The following is a 25,993-nucleotide window of genomic DNA, read 5'->3' on the forward strand; positions in this document are numbered from 1 at the left end:
GTCCTTGAAAATTTCAATGAAAAACTAAAAAACTATCTCCCTCCCATCTTCCAGAAGCTTCTCCTCCAAAAGGCATGACTCCTTCCTCTGAATTTCCATAGCAATTTTTCTTCAAAGCAGAGCTCAGAGAAGTTATCTGCACATAGCCAGTAAACAGAAGACTTAAGACCAGAGTTCTGGGCTGTCTGTTGCAAAGCCAGAGTTGCTTCCTCTCCATATTCACTAGCTCTCATCTCCAGCTTCTCCAAAGGTGACGTGGTCCCGGCCACTTACCTGCCCAATCTGGATCCCGCAGAGCAGGTGGGAAGCCCGTGGTCTATACTGTCTGTGCCTCCTGGTAAGCTTCTCTAACTAGATCGAAAGCTCCTGGAGCTAGGGCTTGAATGCCTTTATCCAGAAAACCTAGGAAACTCTTACAGAGCAGATGTCCAATAAATTCTGTCCAGTGCAACTGAATTAGGTGCCACTTACTGGCTCAGATCTGCTCCTGTCTCTTACATCATTCCGAGAGGTCTGGATTGTTCTCTGTTTGGGGCTTGTTTGAGTCCTACCTCCTCTAGGGTGACCTCTAAAATCTCTATGTTTTTATTCCTCTAAAAGTATCACTGAGGCTTTGCAGACGCCGCTGCTGCTTGTAGTTACCAGCTGCCAGCCATGGTCAATCCCACCGCGTTCTTCGACATTGCCGCCGACGGCAAGCCCTTGGGCCGCGTCTCCTTCGAGCTATTTGCAGACAAAGTTCCAAAGACAGCAGAAAACGTTCGTGCTCTGAGCACTGGAGAGAAAGGATTTGGTTATAAGGGTTCCTGTTTTCACAGGATTCTCCCAGGATTCATGTGCCAGGGTGGTGACTTCACATGCCATAATGGGACTGGTGGCAGCAAGTCCATCTATGGAGAGAAATTTGAAGATGAGAATTTCATCCTGAAGCAAACAGGTCCTGGCATCTTGTCCATGGCAAATGCTGGACCAAATACAAATGGTTCCCAGTTTTTCATCTGCACTGTCAAGACTGATTGGTTGGATGGCAAGTATGTGGTGTTTGGGAAGGTGAAAGAGGGCATGGAAGTCGTGGAAGCCATGCAGGGCTTTGGGTCCCGGAATGGCAAGACCAGCAAGAAGGTGACCATTACCGACTGCGGACAACTCTAACACATTTGACTTGGTTTATCATAACCACCAGACCATTCCTTCGTAGCTCTGGAGAGCACCCTTCCACCCCATCTGCTTGCAAATACCCTGTAATCCATTTGTGCTCTCACTGCAGTTCTTTGGGTTCCATGTTTTCCTTACTCCCCTCCAAGTCTAGCTGGATTGCAGAGTTAAGTTTATGATTATGAATAAAAACTAAAGTTGTCTGTCGAAAAAAAAAGTATCACTGAAACCTAGAAGGATGTTAAGGTTTGTTTGCTGAAGTTAGTGGATATGTAGCTCTTACGGCTTCCTAACAATGGACATAAAGCTAGTCAGGGGCAAGGCCTATGCTTATTAAAAGAAGATGCACAATAAATTGTGCATCTCCTGCAGCAGGACCTCCCCCCAGTAACAATTGTGCCCTTCCAAGGAGCAATTAAAACTTAAAATCCAGTCCATGAGTCCCTCCCCCAGCCTCTGTGCCAGCTTGGTGGGAAGGGAGTAGTGTTTTTGGTTTTGTTTTTTTAACTTTTCACAGGGGAGAGGGTGTCCTTTCAGTTCTTGGCAATTTTCACAAACTACTGCTATATGCATTAGTGAGGACTCCATCTTGATTCTTGGTGCAGTGCCTGGAATATGGAAGATGCTCAACATATCTATTGATTGAGTTCCTTCAGCTCAGCCCATGTCTTCTGCACTGCCTATTGTGTCCAAAGTTTCCCATGGTTGAACTGTCCAGGCATGTGGAAGAGATCAGTGTTCGGGCCCTTGGCAGCATGCCCACTCAGGTTAGTCTGGAGTTAACTTCCCATCCAATGAGCTAACTTCCCTTAATATCCTCCAGATTTTATTAGTTTCATCCTAGACACACCCTGGAGACTTGCATCTCCAAGACCAGAACCTCCGAGGCCACAGCCTGTCGATAACAAGAGTCTAAAAAGATAACCAGGAAAGAAAAACACAAGGCAAAAACCATACGCAGACAAGAGTTATATGAAATAAATAATCATAATCAGGATGGAAGTCCAAGGGCTTTTGCGGTGGTTCAGGCCTAGCTCCTGAGAGCTGCGTACTTGTTTTTCTCTGCTTTGCTTCTTAGTACTAACGCTTCCCAAAGGAGAGTTAGAAGTGGACAGAACACAAAGAGGAAACAAGCTGTATTTGGTGCTTTTGGGAGAGGGGTGAAGAGTCTCAGGAAATTGGCAGGGGAGAGGAAAGAGAGGCCCTGAAAATGGTAGAGTGCCACAGTGTCCCAGTGGTGGCTGGGTGGCGTGAGTGGGTGGCGCGGGAGGGACTGATACTGTACTCATCCGTGCCAGCCCCTCTGGCTCAGGAGGCGGAATACCTCCTACGCAGCCTCCTCCCTACACGTGGTTTCCAGAACTGATCATGACTGAGATGCTGGAGCTCCTCAAGCGCTTCCACGCGAGTCCTAGCCGCAACAGGAGATCTGGGGGTTTATCCAGAGGCTAACACATTTCTAAAACACTGCATGTGTTATGTTTAAAAAAACCAACCCATTGCATACCACATTTGTATCCTGTTTGTTATATAAAACTGTTTCCTCCCTAAATTTTGGAGTAAAACTGCACCTCAGAAAGATAGAATGCGTTTGTCCCTCTTCATCCACCCCTGCTGCTGTGTAGACCTGTGTTCCACACAGCCAACGAGAAGCCACTGGTCACCTTGCACTCCCGCTTCTGGTAGAAAGTCCTCAGCTATATCCTAGTTACTGCAACGTCTCACGATCTAAACTCTATCCTCAAGTCAAGGCTCAGTTTCAATGTCATTTACCTCCCCCCGCCCCCAAAGACAGCAGATTTTCTTCAAACTAAGAGTTATCTCCGCTTCTTTGAACATCCTCAGCTCTTTCTCTGTTTCTCACTTATCTCTAATCAAGTTCTGCCTTGTTATTCCTTTGACATGTTAGTGACTCTCTGTTTTATTTTCCTCCTAACATGATATCTGTATCTCACATCTCCCATGGAAACTGGCTTTGTGTATTGAGCAGGTGCTCCGTACATCATACTCATCAGAATAATAACAACGAGCAATTTCACATAGACATCTGGTTGAAGTAAATCTCTGCTGTATGGTGCGTTTACGTTTGCTTATTGCACGTCTGTGGTCTGGGCCTGGGAAGAAAGGCACAGCATGTTTCCATCAGCATCCTAATGGCTCCATTTATAAGTGGAATGATTCTGGTGCAGGCTTAAAGTAGAGCAGCAACAATGAAAACTGGATCCTACCTTGATATTTTCTTCTGGCCAAGAGTTCAGGATTGTTGCAATGTGGTCCTTGTCATGAATGGTAATAAACAGCCCACTAGGAGACATAAACACACACACACACACACACACACACACACACACACACAGAGAGAGAGAGAGAGAGAGAGAGAGAGAGAGAGACCAAGTGGTTAGCGTACTGGCATCATTGCATCACTTAATTTTGCACAGACTTGGGGAAAAGAAATTCCTTCTCTAAACCTCAACAGTTTAGAAGTCCTGCTTTGGTCCTACAATCATTCCTCTCCAAAGAACCAGAAGTATCTCAGGCCAAAGCGTATGCATGCCCATGTAGATCCTATGTTCTCCAGAAACTGCATTTCCTCATCTTCCCCAAATGCCAGAATTCCCTAACTGGACGACTCTAAGGCTGCTTTGACAACTGTACGGGTCTGTTCTCAAGGTAATTTTTTTTTCCTGGTTTTGGGGTTTGAACTCTGGGCCTGGGTGCTGTCCCTGAGCTTCTTTTGCGCAAGACTAGCACTCTACCACTTGAGCCACTGCACCACTTCTGGCTTTTTATGAATAGTTTTATTAGAGATAAGAGTCTCAGGGATTTTCCTGCTGGGATTGGCTTTGAGCCACAATCCTCAGATCTCAGCCTCCCGAGTAGCTTGGAGTACAGGTGCGAGCCACCAGTGCCAGGCTTCTCAAGGTCATTCTTGAGAAAAGACTAGTGGCTAGACCTTAGGCCTGGGGCTGTGACTGGAGCATGGACGTGTGGGCCACTTGGTCCAGACATCTGTGCCCGGTACCAGAAGTGGGGGATGTAGCTGAGATGAGAAAGGGGATGTGGTCAGCATCCCGAGAGCCTGCCCTGCACCAGTGAAGTCTGAGAACTCCAAACGCCTTTCCAGATGACCCACAAAGAGTGTGGATACACAGGACGATAGGACACACTTTATTTAGTAGTTTGTCTGGTTGACTTAGAATTCTACTATTTTAGAACCTATGCTGTATAGCCATAAGTCTTCTGCCCTGGAGCCAGGAGAGAGACATTATGTGCACTTACATGGGAGAATCCCTTTCTCCCTATGGTATTCTATGAGATTTCCCACTACTTTCTTATTAGTTCTTAACCCTTTTCAGGTTTTTAATCATCCTAAAAATAAAACAAGAATTCTGGCTTCTAGTGGACACAGTAGCCTATTAATTTTATAAGCTTTATAACTTATAATCATTTATTTATTTTAAAAATATAAACACATGCATAATTATGTTTATATATTACATTTATAAATGATAACAAACTCTAATGATTAGAATTTTATAATAAAGTAAAATTATAAAAGTATTTGTTGTTATATTATGAAATGTGTCTCTCTTTTTGGCTTAATGGCAATGGAGATTTGCCAAATAGTGGCAGAAACTAAAGGGGCAACTAATTTTGAAAGGAATTACATTTCTTGAGATTTGAAAATTGGCAGCCTTTTGTCTCTGGTCATTCCAATCTACAAGTAACTTGGAACAACAGAAATCCAAGGACTCACTAGCTTGAGGTGTGAGAGTAGAATTGGGTTAGAAGAGCCAGTGGGAAGTGAAGGAGGAATTCTGGAAAGGAAGGTACTCTAATAAACTATCTTTTAAAAGGTGCAAATCTGTGTCTAACATTTATTTAAATCATTGGGTAACCATCGAACGGGGGACTGAGTTCTGAAATAGTGGAACAGAGATTTCAGTGACTGTTAATTTGGAGAGACAAAATTTGCTATTGGAATCCAGTTGCCTCTCCTCTAGCACAAAGTTACTGTTTGGAGAAACAAAAGAGAATCTAGAGTCCACAGAACTAAGAGTACATAGAGGTTCATTATAGCATCCTACCTACTTTATTTATATTACAGAGTTTTCCAAAAAAAAAAAAAAGGAAAACAAAATAAAGCAGCAATGAAAGTAGTAATGAATCACAAACTATTCTTAATCTCCCCATTCTTTGTCAGGACTATTCTTTCTCCTCCCTTCCCTTGTCAAACTTTTCTTTAAAGTGATACCTAAACTAGATGTCTTGTGGTTTGTTTTCTTGTTTGTTTTCCAACTCTCAATCTTCTACCAATATCTTCCCTCAGCATCACAATTCCAAACTATCAATAATTCTCACATCTCTAAATGCAAGATGCTTTCCACCCATGCTCTCTGGCTTCTCAGTGTCTAACACTGTGTGTGTGTGTGTGTGTGTGTGTGTGTGTGTGTGTTGGTCCTAGGGTTTGACATTAGGGTTTGGGTGTTGTCCCTGAGCTCTTTGGCTCAAGGCTGGTACTCTACCACTTGAGCCACACCTCCAGTTCCAGCTATCTGGTGGCTAATTGGAGATAAGAGTCTCACAGAATTTCCTGCCTGGGCTGACTTAGAACCATGACCCTTAGATTCCAGCCTTTTTTTTTTTTTTTTTTTTTTTGCCAGTCCTGGGCTGTTGGGGATTATTATGGCCTGGGAAAGGCTGCCCTTCCACCAGCCTTGGGACAATGGAAGTCCCTCCCACCTTCTGGCCTCCACCCCTTGGGAGGTGAACACGTGCGTGCCACCATGATGGGGTTGTCCCGCCCACAAAGGGAAGTTTCGTGATGTCACTTGATGAACGTGACCCCTAGCCTATGACTGGCCCTTTGGCCAGCCCCCTTTCTTTCCCGCCATTACTTCTATATAAGTGCCCTTCCATATTAAAGTCTTTGAGACGCTTCCCACTACCGCAGCGTGTCCCTGATGCCTTCCTTTTCGCCTCCGCCCTTGGTAACTTGTGGGGGGACTGGGGGGAGGGGAAGCTTCAGCAACCCTTCCTCAACTTAGCGCTTGCCCATGTGAGCACGCCTTTGGCCTTCCGCTGGCGGAGGGCCAGGCTGAGTGCTCTTTCGTAGAGTTTGTGGTTACCATTCTCCCCGTGGGGGGAGAAAGGGGGTGTCCAAACCCCAACACTGGGCCTTGGACTCAGGGCCTGAGCACTGTCCTTGGCTTCTTCCCGCTCAAGGCTAGCACTCTGCCACCTGAGCCACAGCGCCCCGTCTGGCCGTTTTCCATATATGTGGTGCTGGGGAATCGAACCGAGAGCTTCATGTGTAGGAGGCAAGCACTCTTGCCACTAGGCCATATTCCCAGCCCTAGATTCCAGCGTTTTGAGTAGCTAGAATTATAGGCCTGAGCTACCAGCATCTGGAAGTTTCCAGCACTTTTACTCATATCCCCACCCAAGCTTTGGCTGCTGTGCCTATACTTTGAGTTTTCCTCCCTGTACTCTAGCTCTACTTCTTTAGTCTCTTAGTAGCCATTGTCTGGCAAATTTCCCCCAAATATATAACTCATACCTGTCAGAATGGCAGTAATCAAGAAAACAAACAACAGCAAATACTGGTGATGATACAGAGAAAACGGAATCCTCATACACCAGTGGTGGGAACATTAACTAGTAAATGCAAACCAGTATGTAGGTTCCTCCAAACATTAAAAAGAGACCTACCTTATCATCCTGACAAACAACTTGGGCGTATATATCTAGTGACGATATCAATATACAAGAAAGACATCTGCATACCCATGTTTATTGCACTTCTGGTCACAATAGCCAAACTCAAATCACCAACCTACCCAACAAGTGATGAATAAACTATGATATATATATATATATATATATATATATATATAAAATCCTTATACATATATAAAGGATTATTACCCAGCTGTAAAGAAAAATAAAATTCTTTCCTTTGCAGAAAAATGGACAAAGCTGGAGATCAGATTGAGTGAGATAAAGCTCAAAAAAGTCAAATATGTCATGTTCTTGCTAATTTGTTAAACCTACTCCTCAAATGAGGGCTAATGGTGATGATGATAGTGATGAGTCACTATCTAGGAGGGGACTAGCGGGTGGAAAATGCTCAGGGTAAGTTTGAGAGGGCCTGCCAGCGTTGGGGGGTCTTGGAGCCTTCTGCTTCCTTGTGTCCCCAACCAGATGACAGGAGTCACTTAAGTGCCAAGAAGCACTTTGTATTCTACAGCGGGGCATTTCAATCTTGTCTACTTGAGAAGGAGCCAGAACCCTGGGGATAGGATGCTTGTTAGGCACTGCCTACTGCCAGAGGCCCACAGGGCATCCGGAAGGTGGGGGAATTCCGGGAAGCTTAGTCGGGCTCCAGGGCACAGGGCATCTCCAGCTTGTGAATGAGTCATGCACAGTTTGGGGGTCCCAAGATGCTGAACATTCTGCAGCGACTTCCTGCACCCCGAGCCGCCCGCCATCGAGGCCATGGCACCTCTGAGGACTTAGAACATTGCGCACCATTCTCCGGCTGCCCAGAGGGGCATGGAGGCAGCTGTTGGGAATCGCACTGTAATAGTCACTAAGTGGAACAGGGCAAAAACAAAAGTAATGTTAGCTACTGATGACTTCTTTTTTTTCTTGTTTATTCCAGAGGAGCAATCTTAGAACCTGAAGGGGTGGAAAACATACTGTAATATGGCAAGCCGCCAACTTATGGAACCTACGATTTTAGTGAATTGCCTTGCTTTACATAAGACACACATAGTTCTGGAAAGTTGTGAGTTAATAAATTATATAGGCCTAAGTGTATATGGTGTGTGTATACATGAGGCTCCTGTTTAAAGGGAAAATGTGAGGAACTGCTTAGGAACATGTATCCTCTTCCTGATGTGTTCATCTGCTTCCTGTTACGGTGCCAAAATGGCTGAGATGAACCACTTACTAGGAGAGAAGGTTTATTTGGGCTCACAGTTTTGAAAGTTCCAGACCTTGGATGGTTGATTTGTTGTTTTTGAGCCCATGGTGGTTTCCATCATGATGGAAACACATAGCAGGGAAACACTCACCTTGAGGCAAGAGAGAGAGAGAGAGAGAGAGAGAGAGAGAGAGAGAGAGAGAATGGGCACACCCCACCAGCCTGGCCTTATTCCACTAAGCCTCATTTCCACTTCCCAATAGTGCCAAAGTCACTTGAGCTTTGGGGAGACATGTCACATTTAGATTATAGTACCTGATTTGTGGCTTTTCCAAGTTTGGAATTTCCTTCTGCAGGTCCTAGAAAGCAGGTTTTCTCTTAGCTGATGTGTGTTCATCATGGCCACTGACCAAACCTGAGAAGCGGTGGTCAAAGGGGTATGCAGGGTTCCTTCTTCATCTAGGGTTAGGGTAAGTGTGTAGAGAGGGCAGGGAGTAGCCCAAAGCCTAGTCAAACCTGCCCTGGTCATCTGCTCTGTCCTTTCTCTCACGTATCCTTTGAAGTAAATACGCCGAGAGGCCTATATATTGTGGAGAGATGATGAGAAGGCTGAAAGCGTTCTTCCTATCCATGTGTGCAATCAATTGGTTCTATATCTCAGACACATTGTGTGAACTCTCTTCCAGGCACGAGGCAAGCTGCACATCCATGATTCGCTGAAATGAACTAAGGCTGGTGATTTGCTTTGGCTATAAAATAGAAGTGGCTACAACACACGTTTCGTGCATAGAGCTTTAAGAGTCAGTGTGTGATTTGCCCACTTCTCTTTCTCTGTTTGCCACAGCAACCTCTATGATTCCAGACAGGGCTGCTTCATTAGCCTGGGTTCTGAATAAAGGCTAACACACAGTGGAGCCCCAGGTTGGTGGTGGTAGGAGTGGAATGCACGTACGTGTGTGCAGAAGCACATGAAACATAAGCATCGAATAAACTTGCTTTTGACTGTCGAGATTTTAGAACCGTTTGATTCACAGCAGAACCTCGCTATGCTGTACTTTAACAAACTCAGATGTATTCACTATGTAAAAGAAAATATTGGGGTTCTGATGAAAGCAGAAGGGAGGGCTTCTCCTTTCTGAGGGACATCTCATTCATTTCCATCTCAGCACCCATTATTCTCTCAGTAGGCCGCTGGCAATGATAGCCAAGGAAAAGAAATCCTTATTAGAAACAGTACTTGGCGTTCGTAACTACTGTTTAGGACAATGTACCTCGAATACATGTTTCCTCCCATGGACTTGACGTGGCAGGAGGGCGGGACCACACGCGTCTTATTCATGGCTGGAACTATGAAGCAAGCACAAGGCACTATGTACGCTAGCTGGTGAGAGTGCTTTAGAGCGCGGTGCTGATGGGAGACAGAGCTGGCCTTTCGTTTTGCAGTTCTTAACCTATATAATACTTCCAGATGCTTCTGTGATGATATATGGTATAGAAGTTGTACCAAGCCATTCCCAATGTGCTCCTCCCTCACGCAGCATGTTGAATTCCTCTAGAAATAAGGTCTTTGCAGAATCAAGTTAAGATGAATTCATTAGAGTGAGTGACCCCTCATTCAATAGGACTTCTGTCCTCACATTGAGAGGAAGGGGAAATAGCACCATATGGGGATGAGATATCCATGTGAGGATAGAGCCAGAAACTGGAAGGAGGCATCTATTAGGCAAAGAAGGTCAAGAATTACCAGCAAGCACTATTCCTCTATAGGAGGAGAGGGAGAGAGAGAGAGAGAGAGAGAGAGAGAGAGAGAGAGAGAGAGAGAGAGAGAGAGAGAGAGAGAGAGTCATTACCTTGACTTGAGACTTCTAGAATCCAGTTTATGGCAATTTGTTATAGCAGCCCTCAGGAGCTAATACACTAACTACTCCATTTTTGTACAGTAGCCATCACATTTGCTCTTCTGTACATTTCTTAAGACCTAAAGGCTGTTGGAATTTCTTAAGGGCATTTGAGCTTTCTCCATCTCACAAAGGCCTGCAAATTACATCATTATCTCCAGTTTCCATCAGGAGCCAGAAAAATTCTCTTCAATTTTAGAATTCAGTTACATGGCTCAGAAAGAAAAACAAAGATAATGTGCACTTAAAAGAATGGTATTTCTTGAGAAAAAAGACTCATAACCCTTATCTCAGTCAGCAGAGGAGTGACCCTTCAAAATTTCCTAAAATAGAACTGGAAAAACCAACAAGAAAACCCATTGAAAGCGACAACACTCATTTAGTCTTCTTGGCACCAAGTCTAACACAAAAGGAGGACTTAATTAAAACAGGGTCAGTGACATTAGGCAAACACTGCAGCAGACCCAGGAGGGGGACCTGCACTTTCAACGCCACAACAAAGGCTCACTGTTGCCCACCAAGCCAACATACCACACATTTTTGGCAGGAAGGAAACCTGTCCTCTGAAAACCTGCACAAGGCTATTTTTAAAGCTTCGGAAATCTCTCAAACCCACAGCACAGCAGGAGAAACTGGGTCTAAGAAATCCAGGCTGTATTCTAAGAATCCATTGGGGCTCTCTCTCTCTCTCTCTCTCTCTGCAGACCAAGAAGCTGGAAAGCAGAGCTGGAGAGCCTCGGGGGAGGCCCCTGCCCTCTCCAGGGAGGAATCGCGCTGTGGGCTGGAGTCTCCAAAGTCCTCAGGGTGGCATAATCCAAGGAGGGGATGGGTGTCCATGGATACCTGTCCACGTGTCAGCAGCTGCCACTCACATTCCTGCCTTGCTTTAACGTTCCCTCTTGAGGAACAGGTTGATTATTTACGGCCACTCAGCCGCCATAGAGAAGTTCCTGTTCCCTGGTCAGCCCATGCTGTTTGCACTCAGTTCCCTTGGAGGTTGGATGTTACAAAAGGAGTAGATGTGTTTACATGGGTCTAGACTTTTTTTAGGCACATGGGATACAAGGATGACTATAGCATTGATTCTCAACCCAAAGCTTTTTCTTATTTAGGTAGATGAACAAAATAACAACAAGAAAAAATAGAGCACACTGTTGTTAAAACAGGTATATTTTGTAGAGCTGAGGAGAACCATTAGATAAGAAGGCCCAGATGGATTAAAGCACATCAGGAAGTGGCAGAGCTAGGCTGGAGTGCTCTCTGGTCTCGTTCTCAGCCTCCCTCTGCTGTTGCAGAACGGCTTCCCTCGAGTAGACCTTTGTCCTCTACTTCCTTTGATTCCATGGGTGCCTGAGTGCAGTCCTACCAATAGAGTATTCACTGTGGGGCAGTGTTTCCCATGACTAGTCTAGCCATGGGAATCTGAGGCGGTCAGCTGACCTCTCTCACTCTATTTCTTCCTCTGCAGAAGGAAGAAGGCAGATTAGATAACCTCTAAAATTCTGTATTATGACTATAACATAGCAAAGCTCAGAGACAGACACGGAGTCTTTGCAGGCGCATACATTTGGAGTTAGGCAAACCCCTGATTTTTCAGCTTTTAAGTAAATGAAATCGTATCGACGTTTCTGCGTCTCTGGCTCATCACAGAATGGGTGTCTAACCATTAAGTCCACCTCACTAAGTTGATGAGAGCATAGCATGCACACATACACTGGTAGTTATGAAGTAGTCTCTTGATAAATTTTAAGTTGGTACTCCAGAAATGTTTGCCAGATGCCTCCAATACACATGGGATTTCTGCCACAGTTCACAGACAGGGCAACAGCACACTCAGATTTCCTGGTGTCATCATGCAATTATCATTGATTTCCCTTCTCACTCTGAAATACTTCCTGGTCTGCAGGTCCCGTATGTTGACGTCAGTGCTACAAACAATTATTGGATGCCAGCTTGGGAAGCTTAGCTCATTATTTTGGTGACATTGTTAGAATTCTCTCCCTGTGGAGTTATTAATCAAAATTCTAGTAGCAGTGCAAACGACATACAAAGTGGCACATATTTCAAAGCGTTTGCTCTCTCTAGTGTTATGATTTGGTTGACGTTGCACTGTTTTCAAATTCTGCAGTTATACTTAAGCACAAAGGATGGAGTCTTAACAGTGTCAGGCCAGACAAGCTCTGGTCTGGTCTTGGATCTGTTGAGGACTGGTCTTTGGCTTCAGGTAAATTATGTCATGGTTACCTCTGTTATCAAATGTAATAAGGAAGAAAGAAGGAAAGAAGGAAGGAAGGAGAAAAGGAAAGAGGGAAAGAAAAAAGAAAAGAAGGAAGGAAGGAAGGAAAGGAGAAAGGAATCAAGGAAGGAGACATGGAAGGCAAGAAAGAAAGCAATATTTACTCAGCTTCCATTGGAAACATTTCCCACACGCTGTACCATTTACTCACTGCTAAAATAAGATGCAGGAGAGCACTATGGGGAATCAGGTAAGAAGCCACCATGCTTTCTTCTATCTTGATGAAACTTCTGCCCTTTTGAAGACTCTAAGATACTAGGCCCCTTAAAATTCTGGATTCTACAACAGGGAGGAAAATCTGGCATAGGTTTCTAATTGGTTTTACTCTTTTTTTTTTCCTTCCTGGAATTTACAAACATATTTTAATACATTTCTCTAGCGTCTTTGTTGATCATGATGTTGATCATGAGATGATTTTTTGGCAAGAGAAAATTGTTGAATCAAATTCCAAGGGCAGGAGGAGTTTCTCCATCTCTTCTCATTGAATAAGAAAGAACCGGATAAGGTGTGCAAATAGCTGAAGAAGTGCCATCTGCATTAAAAGGCATGAGTGTACAACAAAGCCCGTGAAGAATGAAGAATGTTCTGTGTCTCTATCTCATCAGAGCTGACTGAATACTATAATCAAGAAGGAAAAAATAGCCTACTGCATGAGAATTTCACCTGAAGTTGATACTGTAACCCAAATAAAAAAATCACTTTAGAATCTGGAAATTCAAACTCTGCCACCCGCAGATGCTTCCAATTATTGCAGAGAAGGTAAATGTCTTTTCAGCTGTTACTAGAAATATGAAAATGTGCCAAGGAACTTTGAGGGAGTTGGCACAAAGGAGTTTCTTTTTCTGCTGAAATAGTTACTCCTCTAGAAATAATAATCACTGAGGTTTCAGACTCCCTCTACCCTGAGAAGTCACACTTTACACTCTTCTGCTTTCTCTCATGGCTGTGAACATGGCAAAGACCTACACATGCCTCCGCTTTATAAAGCAAACACCTTCCTGCCACCTACAAGGCCTCTGGTGAACTTGGGTTTCTGGGTAGTATGTTTTTAGAACGTGTCTCTGCTCTAATTCAAACGTTTGATATCCAAAACCAATAGGCACCAACCTGAAATTCTGAAATGGCTATCCTTCCGACCCAGAGGCATAATAGCCAATGAGTCGCTTGGTTAAATGGATGTGCAAGATAAAGAGAGACAAAAACATCCTATCAGCTTGCTTTTCTAAGGCCGCACTGAGAAGTACTTACATAGATTGTTTTCCACTGAGTCATAAATAAATCGTTGTGGCTTCATTTTGCCAAATAGGCCAGAAGCTCCGAACCCTATAGAGACGCACTGGAACAATAGGCCCCTGAGCCAAGGCCAATCCAAGCTTATAAAAGCTCAAATTTGTTTTATGCTAGCATTTATGAGGCAAGTCGATGGGTAGGCATCTGAGCTCTATCTTGAAGCAATTTGTAAGCGGAAGACCCTGCCCACTTTAATTTATCATATAAACATTTCTGGAGCTATCCTTGCATATTAGTCATGAAAGCTGGAATTTAATAAGGGAACAGAATGCAGTTTCAAAGAGGACAAAAGTTCACTGGGAAAACATATGTTTAAATCTCAGGGACCTTGATCGGTGCAAGCAAATGCAAGAGACAGCCAAGTGCCTGGAACGTCTGCAGAGGCTACTTGGCATGTGCAAGTAAGCAGGACACATTGACCTCATTTGTTGTCTTGACCCAGTTAGTCTCCAAACTACAAATATCTTCAAAGGTCTGCACATCAGACAACTCAGACTAGGAATGCTCCAGGCCAAGAGAGTAACTTACTTTGAGATGCCTAGAAAAAGGTGTGTGCATTTTAGTCAGGAATAAGACCTCAGCAGACCCACTCTAAATGTAAAACATCAACGCTATTGTGAAACTGAAGAGCAGAGCTCAGACTTAGACTTGAATTCTAGGTGACTCTGGCTAATGAACACATATTAACCTTATCTGTAAAAAAAGAAGAAGAAGCAATGAAACTATCATGTGTTAAAGTTAAAAGAGAATCTATGCAAATTGGTGAGCACAATGCCTGGCATGTTTGTATTCAAAGAATTAATATTGTGAAGAAAGACTAGAGTCACACCGCTTTGGAAAACCTCAATCTAGAAAGGAAGCTAGCAGGAGAGGAAGAAAGAGTATATACAAAACTATCAGAAACAATGAGCCAAATAAGAGTAGTTAAGTTCTAATTCATCAACAATTTCTTTGAAGGCAAATGGCTTAAGCTTTCTAATCCAAAGTCCCAGAGTGACTGAGTGGATGGAGAAATGAAACCCAAGAGCCTACAAGAGACCTGCTTTACCTTAAGGATTTACATAGACTCCAAGTTCAGGGATGGAACAAATATCCGATGCAAATGGAAACCAACAAGGAACAGCGGTGATTATACTTAAGTCACACAAATCAACTTGAAGAACAACTAAAAACATCCAGATAATAAAGGTCATAAAAAATAATGATAAAGGAAGCATCAAGATGATATAAAAAGTATAAGCCGGAAATGGAGCTGTGGCTCGAGTGGTAGAGTGCTAGCCTTGAGCACAGAGAGGCTCAGGGACAGTGCCTAGGCCCTGAGTCCAAGCCCCAGGACTACCAAAAGACACAAAAAAGAAAAGAAAAAATATATAAATATTTACGATTTTAACATCAAACCATCTGAACAATTAAAACAAACATCAAGAGATTTGAAGGAAAGTATGTACTACACAAAATAATAGCAGAGAATTTGTATACCAAATAGAAAACTTATAGCAATAATCAAAATTCAGGGAGGAAATACTGGATTTATACTACTCTTTGAACCAAATGGACCTAACAGACAAACATAGAATATTCTACTCTTAGGAGAGGATCACAAAGGCTCATTAGCTATATGCCTATGATCATATAAAATGATATTTATTGAAATGAACTCCAAGAAATGGAAATGAGGTTTTTTTGAAAATTTCTTTGTCACTGTTTTTGTTTTCTGTACCTTTTGTCTTACATGTAAGTTTATCTGTTTGGGGGAGGGTAAGAGGGAACACAGAAATGGGGAACAAAGAGTGAACAAATGCAGCAGCGATACCCACTGGACACTATGATGGAAATGAACTGTACAACTTGGGGGAGGGTGGTCAGGAGGGAAAATCTGGGAGAAAAGGAGGGAAGAGGTGACACTGAGCAAAAAGAAATGTACTCATTACCTGATTTATGTAACTGTAACCACTCTGTACATCATCTTTACAATAACAGTACGTGTGTGTGTGTGTGTGTGTGTGTGGGTGTGTGTGCAGGCAATGTAGGCAACACAAATTAATGAATAAAAATTGTTTTTTTTTAAAGAATTCTGATGACAAGCACATTTAGTATCTTGACTTGCAAATCGATTCAGTGGCATGTTTAAATGTATAACTTAGAGATTAGTTCTAGCATAGTTTCGCACTATTTTCAATAGTTATATTACTGCTGCAATGTATCTAATTGAAAATAAATTTGCAGTTGACAACAAAAAGAACATTCCACCTAACAGTAATAGACTATACATTCTTCTTGAATCTGTACAGAATGTTCTCCTGGTTATCCACAAATAAATATTAACACATTTTAAGAAGCTTGAAATTTATAGGTGGTTGAAATTAGAAATCAATAATAGGAAAACATTTGGAAATTTCACAGATATGTGAAGCAGTACGATCCTGAAGTGCCACGGGGACAAAGAATAAATTAAAATGGAAATTTAAAAATATCTGGAGAGAAAGACAGCATACCAAAGCTTATAGGAGGCAGCAAAAGTAGTTCTGAGAGGGGTGTTTATAGCAGTAAGCACTTATATTAAAAAGAAAAATGACTTCCAATAAACAATCTATTGTTACATGTCAAGGAACTAGAAAAAGGAGCTAAGTGCAAAGTCAGCATAAAAGAAAGAATAACAAAGTGAAAAGCAAAAATAAACAAAATAGAAACCAAAAATAATTAGAAAGACTAACAAAACTAACACGTTTTTTGAAGAGATAAATTTGACAAATGTTTAGCTAAAGCGCTTAGTTCAAAAAGAGAACACTCAAAATTGGAAATAAAATAGAAGGCACTGATTACCATAAAAATGGAAAGGATGATAAGAGACTACGATGAGCAACTGTATGCCAATGAACTGAATAATGTAGAAGAAATGGGGAAATTCCTAAGAACATGTTACCTTCTAAGACAAAATTAGGAAGAAATAAAAAATTTGAACAGATTAAATCAATAACAAAGTCAGACAAGCCCAAGACTAGATGGCTTTACTGTTGAATGAGAACTTAAAGAAGGGCTAATAATGGAAATGGAGGTGTGCTCAAGGACTTAAATGCTAGCCTTGAGAAAAGTGCCAAGGGTACGTATGAGGCCCTGAGTTCAAGCCCCACTACTGGCACATAGAAACACACTCACACAGACACAGACACAGATACACACACACACACACAAAGTGCTAATGCTAATATTCTTTTCAGAGTCTTTCAAAAAATGCGATGAATATAAATGGAAAAGTCCTCAACAAAATACTAAAAAGAGAAATTTAACACATTAGGATCATTCATCATGATCAAGTGAGATTTATCCCTAGGACACACAAATATTTTAATGTAGGCAAATCAGTAAAAGTGATTCACCATATCAATAGAATGAAATAAACTAACTACACAATCATCATAATACATGTAGAAAAAATCATTTGAGAAAATTCAATACTCTTTCATGATAAAAATTCAGTGTAGAAGGAATATTCAATGCAGTAAAGAGTTAGCATCATACTCAATGTTGAAACACCGCATGCTTTTCTGCTTAATGCCTAGTGAATTTTTTTTTTTTGCCAGCCAGTCCTGGGGCTTGAACTCAGGGCCTGAGCACTGTCCCTGGCTTCAAAGGCTAGCACTCTACCACATGAGCCACAGCGCAAGACTTCCAGCTTTTTCTGTTTATGTGGTGCTGAGGAATCGAACCCAGGGCTTCATGCATGCTAGGCAAGCACTCTACCACTAAGCCACATTCCCAACCCCTTAACGCCTACTCTTAATCACTCATGGTTTGGATTTCGGGTGCCCTCTAAAGGCCTAAAATCTTGGTCATCATTTGCGGTGCTTCTGGGAGTTGGCAAGTAAACTTTTAGGAAGTAGGGCTTTGTGGAAGGAGGTGAGAGTGATTGTGGAAGGGGATATCGGGGCTCCAGCCCCCTCTCTGTTTGCTTCTCAGCTTCCTCTGCTGTGCAGTTCCACCATGATGAACCCTCTCATCATAGACTCAAACATCAAACAACCATCCATGGACTGAAACCTCGGAAGTTGTGAGACAAAATCATCTTTCCTCATTTAAATCGATTTTTTTCCAGATGTTTTGTTAAAGCTATGGAGAGTTGACCCACCGCTTACATTTAGCATGGTACTGGAAGTCATAGCCAGAATAATTAATAAAGAGAAAGAAATTAAAGGAACTAAAATGGGAAAGAAAAATGGAAATCGTTCCTGTTTACGGAGAATATGATCTTATATACAGGAAACCCTAAAGACTCTACCAATAACTACTAGAACAGATCAGTGAATGCAATACAATTTTAGGTACAAAATGAACTCATAAAATCAGTAACGTTTCTTTTTATTAAAAATAGACAACACAAAAGGTGAAAGACATCCTGCTGACCATAGCATAAAAAGAATTTAGGATTACATTTAACAAAGAAAGTAAAACATACGTTATTGAAAACTTTAAAGCACCAGTGGGAAAAAAATTGAACATGATACAAATAAGTGGAATGCTTGGCATACTTACTTAGTTTTCAATACATGAAGTTAATTTTACTATTGTTATTTCATGTATTCATTCTAGAGGATTCTTCTAGAATACAGACTTACCATCAGTAGAGAAATGTAACAAGTAAGTCTAAAAGCTGTTGACTTGTTCTAAATTGTGTGGTGATGAGCAAAATGCTTGTAATATTATTGCCTTTTCTGTATCAAGATACTTTTAGTTCTATACAGATGACCTCAAAATTATCCAGTGCTAGAAATAACAAATTATATCAATCTTAATCTTTGCAGGAGATCATGACAACATTGTTGCCACCAATAAAATTCATATTTCATTTTGAGACGTACTAAGCCAATTCTTTTGTTTCTATTGTGTTGTCTAAGCTGAAAAACATTTGCTAATTACTTCAATAATTATTTATTAGATCCCTCTACATAATGGGTACTATTCTAAGTACTTGAGATATTTATTTCAGTAGGCAAATCCTTGGATATTTCTGTTCTCATGAATTTGTATACCCAGTCAATCTACCCATTTATCCATTCATCTATACATCCATTTCTCCATCTGTTCAATCATATAACAAATGATACAGCAGGAATTAGGGAAAAGACAAAGCCATAAAGATGAGTAAGAAGCTGGGTTCCAGTGCCTCATGCCTATAATCCTAGCTACTTAGGAGACTGAGATCTGAGGATCATGGTTTGATGTCAGTCTGGGCAGGAAAGCCCAAGAGACTTATATCTCCAATAAGTTTACTCTGAAAAGCCAGAAGTAGCACTGTGGTGGAAGTGATAGACCACTGGCCTGGAACAAAAAGAAGTTCATGGACAAAGCCTAGGTCCAGAATTCAGGCCCCAGGACCAAAGACAAAAAAACAAAGATGAGTAAGATATGCTTTCTGATTGAGCTCCCTGTCCAACAAGCAGAGAGTGGCAGAGCAGATCTGTAAATGGCTATTAAATTCGAGTGAAGTAAATGATGTAGTAGAATATAGCTGAGAGCACTGGGTAGACATAAGAGAGAACAAAGTATTCTGCAGGTGAGAAGAGGGAGCAGAGCCAGGGAGGTAGTAAGAGGCAGAGATATCTAGGATGGATTTTGAGGAGGAAGCAGGGTTTGTCACCCGGATGAGGTACAGAAAGGTCATTGAGCAAAGCAAAAACTGTTAGCTTCTATCAGTTAATGTAGTATATGGTAAAATGCAAGACTAAAAGTAATTACAATGGCCAGGTGCTGGTAGTTTACTAGCTACCCAGGGGGCTAAGATCTAAAGATCAAACTCCAACAGGAAAGGCTACGAGACTCTTACTTCCCAAAATTTTGAAGTCTGGAAGTGGAGCTGTGGCTCAAGTGGTAGAGTACTAGCTTTGAGCATCTCAGGGACAGTATCTCACCTTGAGCTCAAGCCCCAGGTCCATAAAAAAGTTAAAGCAACTACAACATATAAACTGAGAAGCAATTACAACATATAAGATGTTATGTCAACCACTAGTAATCCAACGCGGTTTTTGTTTAAATTGCTTAAGTAGAATATAGTCTTTATTCTCTGTAAGTTTTTTTTTGTTTTGTGAGGTGAGAAGAGTTGAGTGGGCTCTAGCTCGGCTCTGTTCTCTGATGCTTTGTGCTAATCTCTGTAGTGCTTATTAAAATACGGTCCATAGGTCTCCTTCAGAGACCAGGTTGTGCACTGTTTTGAAATGGAGATTCTTAGACCCCTCTCCTGACACAGTGAGGCAGAACCTTGGGGAAGGGAGCTACAGTTAGTAATTTTTCACGGGTAGATTCTTAGGAAAATGTAAAAGCACTGGCCTTGCAAGAAGCTTATTACACTTCTCTCTTGTACTGATCATCAAAACTCACTTACTTGCTTCTCATCTTAATTATTCCAGCTAGCGCTTTTCAGAGATTGGTTTTTTTTTTTTTTTTACTATTACTTGAATTCAACTTTCCTGCACTTTCTTTGCCTAAACAGAGAAATATTTCTGCTTGTCACTACTGGATAGTTCTACTCCATCCCCAGGCAATCCAAAGAGCCTCACTACAGTTTCACCCGGTCTTCCCGTCAGTTAGAAAGCTGCCATGAGAACCTCTGATCGCTATCCCTATGCTTGGCTGCCCATGAGAAGAGCTGATTGGCTCACCCGGGGCCCCGGCACCGGGAGGAAAGGGCAATCTCTTCAGCCTCGTTTATGATGAGGATTGGACATTGTTATTAATGCTCTGAAACGATGCGTTCTGGACACGTAGGACACAGTCTCATCTCAGTCAAGCTATTTGTTTCTTCCCAATTTACAGGCCCGGATTTAGGATCAAGCTAGTTCGAAAATAATGAGTAAAGCCTATTCTTTTAATTATCCTGGTAACATAGAAACACTTGTAACTGTTTTTATCTCCCCATGCCAGCATTTAAATATAATATAATTGAATGTTAGGAAATGTACCAAGTGCCTACCATGACCTATGCAAATCTTCTTGCTGAAAATTCTGAGAGGAATCAAAGCATTTTTGCATTAGTGTTATAAACAAAGTTTAAGTGAGCGCATTTTAAACAGAGGCAGAGATCTTTGTCCTTAAGGAAGAAGCCATGGGTGATAATAGGGGTTCTATTAGAAGTCATTGGGGGATAGAATAGGTCTCCTTTCTTCTGTCTGCTGATCCTCCCATCCATCCTTCCTGTTCCTCTAGCAAGGAACACTTGGTGGGTCCTGGGTTGGGTGTGGGGAGGTGCAGTTGTAGCTTCTTCTCTTCGGTTTTGCTGGTTCAACAATAGAAAGCATCTTGGATGGCAAAATGAAAGGCCCCAAACTCTAGGTTCAATTCCTTTTTACTCATTTGTATAGCTTTGGGGAGTCTCTTAATCTCTTAGATTATTTCCTACTTGTTTCACAAGGTAGTTGGAATGACTGTTTTTTCACTCTAAAATTTTAACCTGCTATATAAATGTAAGAGCTGTGAGTTAAATTTAATTTGGATGATGGAGACAACGTCTATTTATATGTACGTTGGAGACGAGAAAGGGGGAGGAGACCTGAGTTCTAATCCTGCCACTCCCGTAGACTTGTGCTGGTGGTGGGCTGGGTGTTACTTCCTCTTCTTGGCCTTGGTTTGAGCTGGTTGATTTAAAGCTCTGTGATCCTGCCAGTATAAGGCTGTGCAGGGGGGGGGGGCAAACTCACTGCAATGCAGAGCTCAGGGGTCTCTTAAGAGCTAGCCAACTCAACCTGCTCAAAGGCAGGGTCCCACCTACTGCTTCCTGGACAGATTTGACTCCATTTTTAAAGGCCTCTTAGGAGACCAGTGGCCCAGCCTGTCTGGGAACTCTGCGCAGGGAGTTATCTAAATGTTCTTGGGGGCACACAGGAGATGTTTGTGTTGGCTAAATGCACTCCACAGGCCATGCACGGAGCTTTAAAACCTGGAGGCCATTCAATATCCACACATCCACTGAATCCAATATTGTGGGAGCAGAAACTCCGTCAAGTGCTTGGTGTTTCCTTTCCATGAAGCTAAGGGCGCTGCCTGTGCGCTTGTGAGGAACCTGGGTAGAGCCCTGGCTTTCTTCTTCAGGCTCTTTAATCAAGAACCTTGACCTGGTGCTGCCATTCACAGCCCCGAATCTCAGCGTCTTGCTGCAAGGGACCCTGGCCTTGAGGATGATGTGTGTAGCTCCTGCAGGTACCTGTTGCTAGTTTCACTGGATCTAAGAATATGTTTGCTATATTCTTGGTGGGGTGTGGGGGGAGGGAGACTGGACACAGTATGGCAACATACACAATTCAGAATGCTGGTTTTTTAACAATCCATGAGTGTAAAAATGGAAGGAATGACCTTAGAAGGGTTCAGTCTGGCTCCAGATCCTGCTTACTAGCCACATGGCCTTAAGCAAGTTTTCATTCACCACTGAACCTCTCATTTGAAGAACTATAGTATGTTCTGACTTCCCAGAGTTGTGACTGAGCTAATAATCCATCTCAGTTTCCACACTGTCAGTCCATGACAGCACAGTCTGCAAACCGACAACTCTGGCTCATTCACTTCTACACTGGCCAATCTCTAGGTACTGCAGATTCCACTTCCATCCTTGATTTTTACTCTTAATTTCCACACCTAGGACACAGTCCAGCTTTTGGCTCTCCATAGTTCCCCTTGGGCTCTTCTCTTCAGTTCTCAAATCCCTATCCGTCTCATGAAATGCTTCTACCTCCATGTTCCCCTACGCAGAAGGGGACCATGACCCCTGACCAGCTTGATCCTAGCTCTTCCCTTGGCTTTTCATCCAACCTGCACTTCCTTACCCAGTGCAGTGGTGTGATCTCCTTGTATGGCTGGGTGTGAGTGGCCTGACTTAGTGCAAACTCTGTGCTGGAGACAGCCGCTCCGACACTCGTAAGTGCAAGTTCATGAAGTGAGGACCGCTATAGGGAGCTGAGCAGAATGCACCCATCGGACCTGGGAGGGAACTGTGACTCTAGTGGCCTTGATATAGCAGCTGTTTTAGTTTAACTTCCAGTGCCTTATGTCCCTCTTCATGAAAATGGGATTGAGATATTGGGGGGCCTGAATGAATAGAGCACATGGAAGGTGTCCTATGACATTGGCAATACTAGTAACCCTTCAGGGACGGGGGCATGTTTTCAGTTGTAGGTAACAGAGCCTTTTGACTTGACTAGAAGGAAAAAAGAAAACTTACTTTATATAACAGGAAGTCTAGAACGATAGGCCTCTGGGATTTATTTAGTGACTCAACAGTGTCGCCAAAGACCTAGTTCTCTGCATTTCCACATTGGGCTGCTTCCCTCAGGGCTATGGGATTATGGTTTCATAGTCCAGGTGTCTCAGGCCGGTGTGAGGATATCTAGAAAAGAAAGGTCTCTCCTCTGAGCAGGAAAACCATCCCCAACGTCCTCTGGAAGATCACTCCTACATCGTTCTAGCCTGGGTCAGGCGTCTGCACCTAAATCAGTTACTGGCAGCAGAACCACTATGATAGGCTAGGACTCCTGAGGACCCACTGAGTGCTTGTGGGAAAGCCAAGGCTGACACTGTTAATAAATGGACAAAGGAACCAAGTAGACACTTCCACAAGAAGTAAAAATGGCTAGTAAATACACGGAGAAATGCTCTTTACCTTAGCCATACAGGAAATGCAAATAAAAGCGACATTGAGATTTGATCTCACTCTGGTTAGAATGGCCATCATGGAGAATATGAACAGCAATAAAGGCTGGCAAGAGTAGTGGGGAGGAACCATTTTACACTTCTGTCTTACAATTTCTTAGAGCTGTTCTAGGAACCCACGCCACATTTTAAAATTTATTTTTGTTAATTATCTTTAAATAGTTGCACAAAGGAGTTTCAATTCAACATGTCAATTTATAAGGACAATGTATCGGAGCTGTAAATTCCTTAAGCTCAGAGACCCTGAATACACTACTATTCTGGGTCTTTCATGTGTTTACCGTGGCCAACCATAAGGACAATGCTCAACGAATGCTTATTGAATTTAAGCAGAAGATGGGGGGTATGGGGCTCAGAGCACAGCCTTTATGTGGAATTTCAAGCAAGTGCTTGAAGAGACTGCTCAATGAGGACCCTGGGGGATTCAGAGAACAATTCACAGAACAATTCACTTGCCCTCAGATGAGGGCAAGATCATCTAAATATATAAAGCTGGAGAAATCTATCTTCTACCACCTACATTATGTATGTTTATTGTCTTGAAATAGTTTTACAAAGGGGTTTCAAGTCAGCATTTTAATTTATGAATAAAATGTATCTTGAACCAGTGATATCCTTACATTATCCTTCTCCATCTCTCTCAACGCTATCCATCCTGTTAAGGTATCTTTCACATATGTGCATAGAACATTATGACTGTATTTGCCCACATTTCTTTTGTCCATTTGAGTGCTCCCCTCCCCTTAAACCTCAACCCTCAGACAAGACATGTTTCAGCTTCCGACTATTCATTTTGTTACTTTCTGCTAATTGTCAAAGGACAGACCATGGGAATTCAGTCCTGTGCACATTATACTTTAGTTAGTTTGAGTATGCACACAGTCCTGTGTTTTCATATAGGCTTGTATTTTTATCCGATGTTCACATATGGGAGAAAACATGGGCCCTTTGTTCCTCTGAATCTGACTTGCTTCATTCAACATAATTTTTTCCAGGTCCATCCATTTCCATGCAAATCATACAATATTATTCTTCCTGATGGATACATAAAATTCAGGTATATGTGTATGTGTATATGTGCTCGCGTACACACACAGTTTCTTGATCCATCCATCCACTGGATGTTTGCTGTGTCTTTGTTGTATTTTAACTTGCAATCAATGCCCAAGAATGGCATGACCGTGTCATAGTGTAATTCTATTTTTAGTTTTTTGAGGAATCATCATAGTGCTTTTCCATAGTGATTGCACTAATTTAAATTCCTATCAAGAGTGTAAAATGGTTCTTCCCCACTATTCTTGCCAGCATTTATTGCTGTTCATATTCTCAATGATGACCATTCTAACCAGAGTGAGATCAAATCTCAATGTTACTTTTATTTGCATTTCCTGTATGGCTAAGATATTGAGCATTTCTCCGTGTATTTACTAGCCATTTTTACTTCTTGTGGAAGTATCTATTTAGTTCCTTTGTCCATTTATTAATAGTGTTAGCTATTTATTTGGTGGCTTAGTTTCAGCCATGTTGCAACTCAAGAATAATATGGCTTACTCTTCTAGTTTCAGCCATGTTGCAACTCAAGAATAATATGGCTTATTCTGGGTGACATTTAGGTCAAATAATAGCTAGCCGTCCACCTGCTTTGGGAGGACTCCTCATGCTAGCTTGCTTAGATCTACTCCACCATCCATCCTGAAGCCAACGCACTGAACAGACCCTGGACAGCAAGCTCACTGTCTGCTCATTTGTGAATCCATGCTCTCAGCCAAAAGGACACTCCTGCAGATAAGCCTGCAAGCTTTTACTTGTCAGAAAATGAAAAGTATGCATTTTCATCCACTTTTGCATTCTTTTCTCTTAAATGCCAGAAGCCCTAAGAGACAAATTTATAGCTACAGCGCTCTAATTTGCTCCAAAAATGAGAGATTGTTAGGGTTAGAAGGAGCCCCTAAGCTCCCCTAACAAAAACCTCTCATTTTATAGATGAGGGACTTTGAGGCGCAGAAAGGGGGAAGGATTTCCAGAACTGCTGGCTGGCAACAAGAACTGGAACCAGAACCCACAGCTCACGATGCCTAGCGGTTGCTTCTAACATACAATGGGGTCTGGAGTGTCTACTCTTTGGGCTTGCTTCAGATGGTCTGTATTTATTTAGCAGTGTGGTGATTCCTTTCACCATCCTTCAGTTCAGTGGTTCTCAAAGCCTGGCCCCTGCAGTGGTGATGTTTCAGCATCATCTGAACAGTGTTAGCTATGTAAGTTCTTGGGCCCTTCCCAGAGCTGCACAATCTGTTCTTTAACAGGCCCTTCAGATGATTCCAAGGCATGCTAAGGTTTGAGATGAGTTACTTTAATCTGTTAGCACCATCCAATCTGTTAACAAGAGAATCAAGAACTAATCCTAGCCATATGATTTCATAGCTCTTCTTTTCAATTAGGTTTTTTTAGTTTCCCAAAGCAGCAGTTTGCTTCAGTGAGCTCTGAGGAATGAGTTTGCATTGTAAATTTATAAACAGGAGCCAGGACGGAAAGCTATAACCACTGTCCTTGCCTGGGTTTTTCCCTCTCCTGCTCTTCCATCTGCTCTGCTCTCTCTCCCCAGATTCGTTCCTTTTCCTTCTTGCTTCTCTTTATTTCTCCATAGTTGGTGTTTGCCTTTGGTTCACTAGGCCTTGACTCTATGATCTGAACATGGCATCCTTTTGCCTTCCTTTCACTTTCTAAATGGAAAAATCA

At 42.3% G+C, this 25,993-nt stretch overlaps 2 protein-coding genes across 2 annotated transcripts in view; one reads left to right on the plus strand and one right to left on the minus strand.

Annotated features, from left to right (window-relative positions):
• Me3 (malic enzyme 3) overlaps positions 1 to 25,993 on the minus strand; it is a 167,385-nt gene that overhangs the window by 49,241 nt on the left and 92,151 nt on the right. The window contains exon 4 of the mRNA XM_048360363.1: positions 3,384 to 3,459. Within this exon, the coding sequence (XP_048216320.1) occupies positions 3,384 to 3,459 (76 nt within the window). The remainder of the gene's footprint in view (positions 1 to 3,383; positions 3,460 to 25,993) is intronic.
• LOC125361761 (peptidyl-prolyl cis-trans isomerase A-like) lies at positions 625 to 1,352 on the plus strand. Its single transcript, XM_048360364.1, has one exon. The coding sequence runs from the start codon at positions 655 to 657 to the stop codon at positions 1,150 to 1,152; it is 498 nt and encodes a 165-aa protein (XP_048216321.1). The 5' UTR covers positions 625 to 654; the 3' UTR covers positions 1,153 to 1,352.

This window comes from Perognathus longimembris, chromosome 13 (assembly GCF_023159225.1).
Source record: "Perognathus longimembris pacificus isolate PPM17 chromosome 13, ASM2315922v1, whole genome shotgun sequence".
NCBI classification, from domain to species: Eukaryota; Metazoa; Chordata; class Mammalia; order Rodentia; family Heteromyidae; genus Perognathus; species Perognathus longimembris.

Excerpts from the sequence above, each read along its gene's own strand:
- LOC125361761 (XM_048360364.1), top strand. The coding sequence starts at position 655 with ATGGTCAATCCCACCGCGTTCTTCGACATTGCCGCCGACGGCAAGCCC.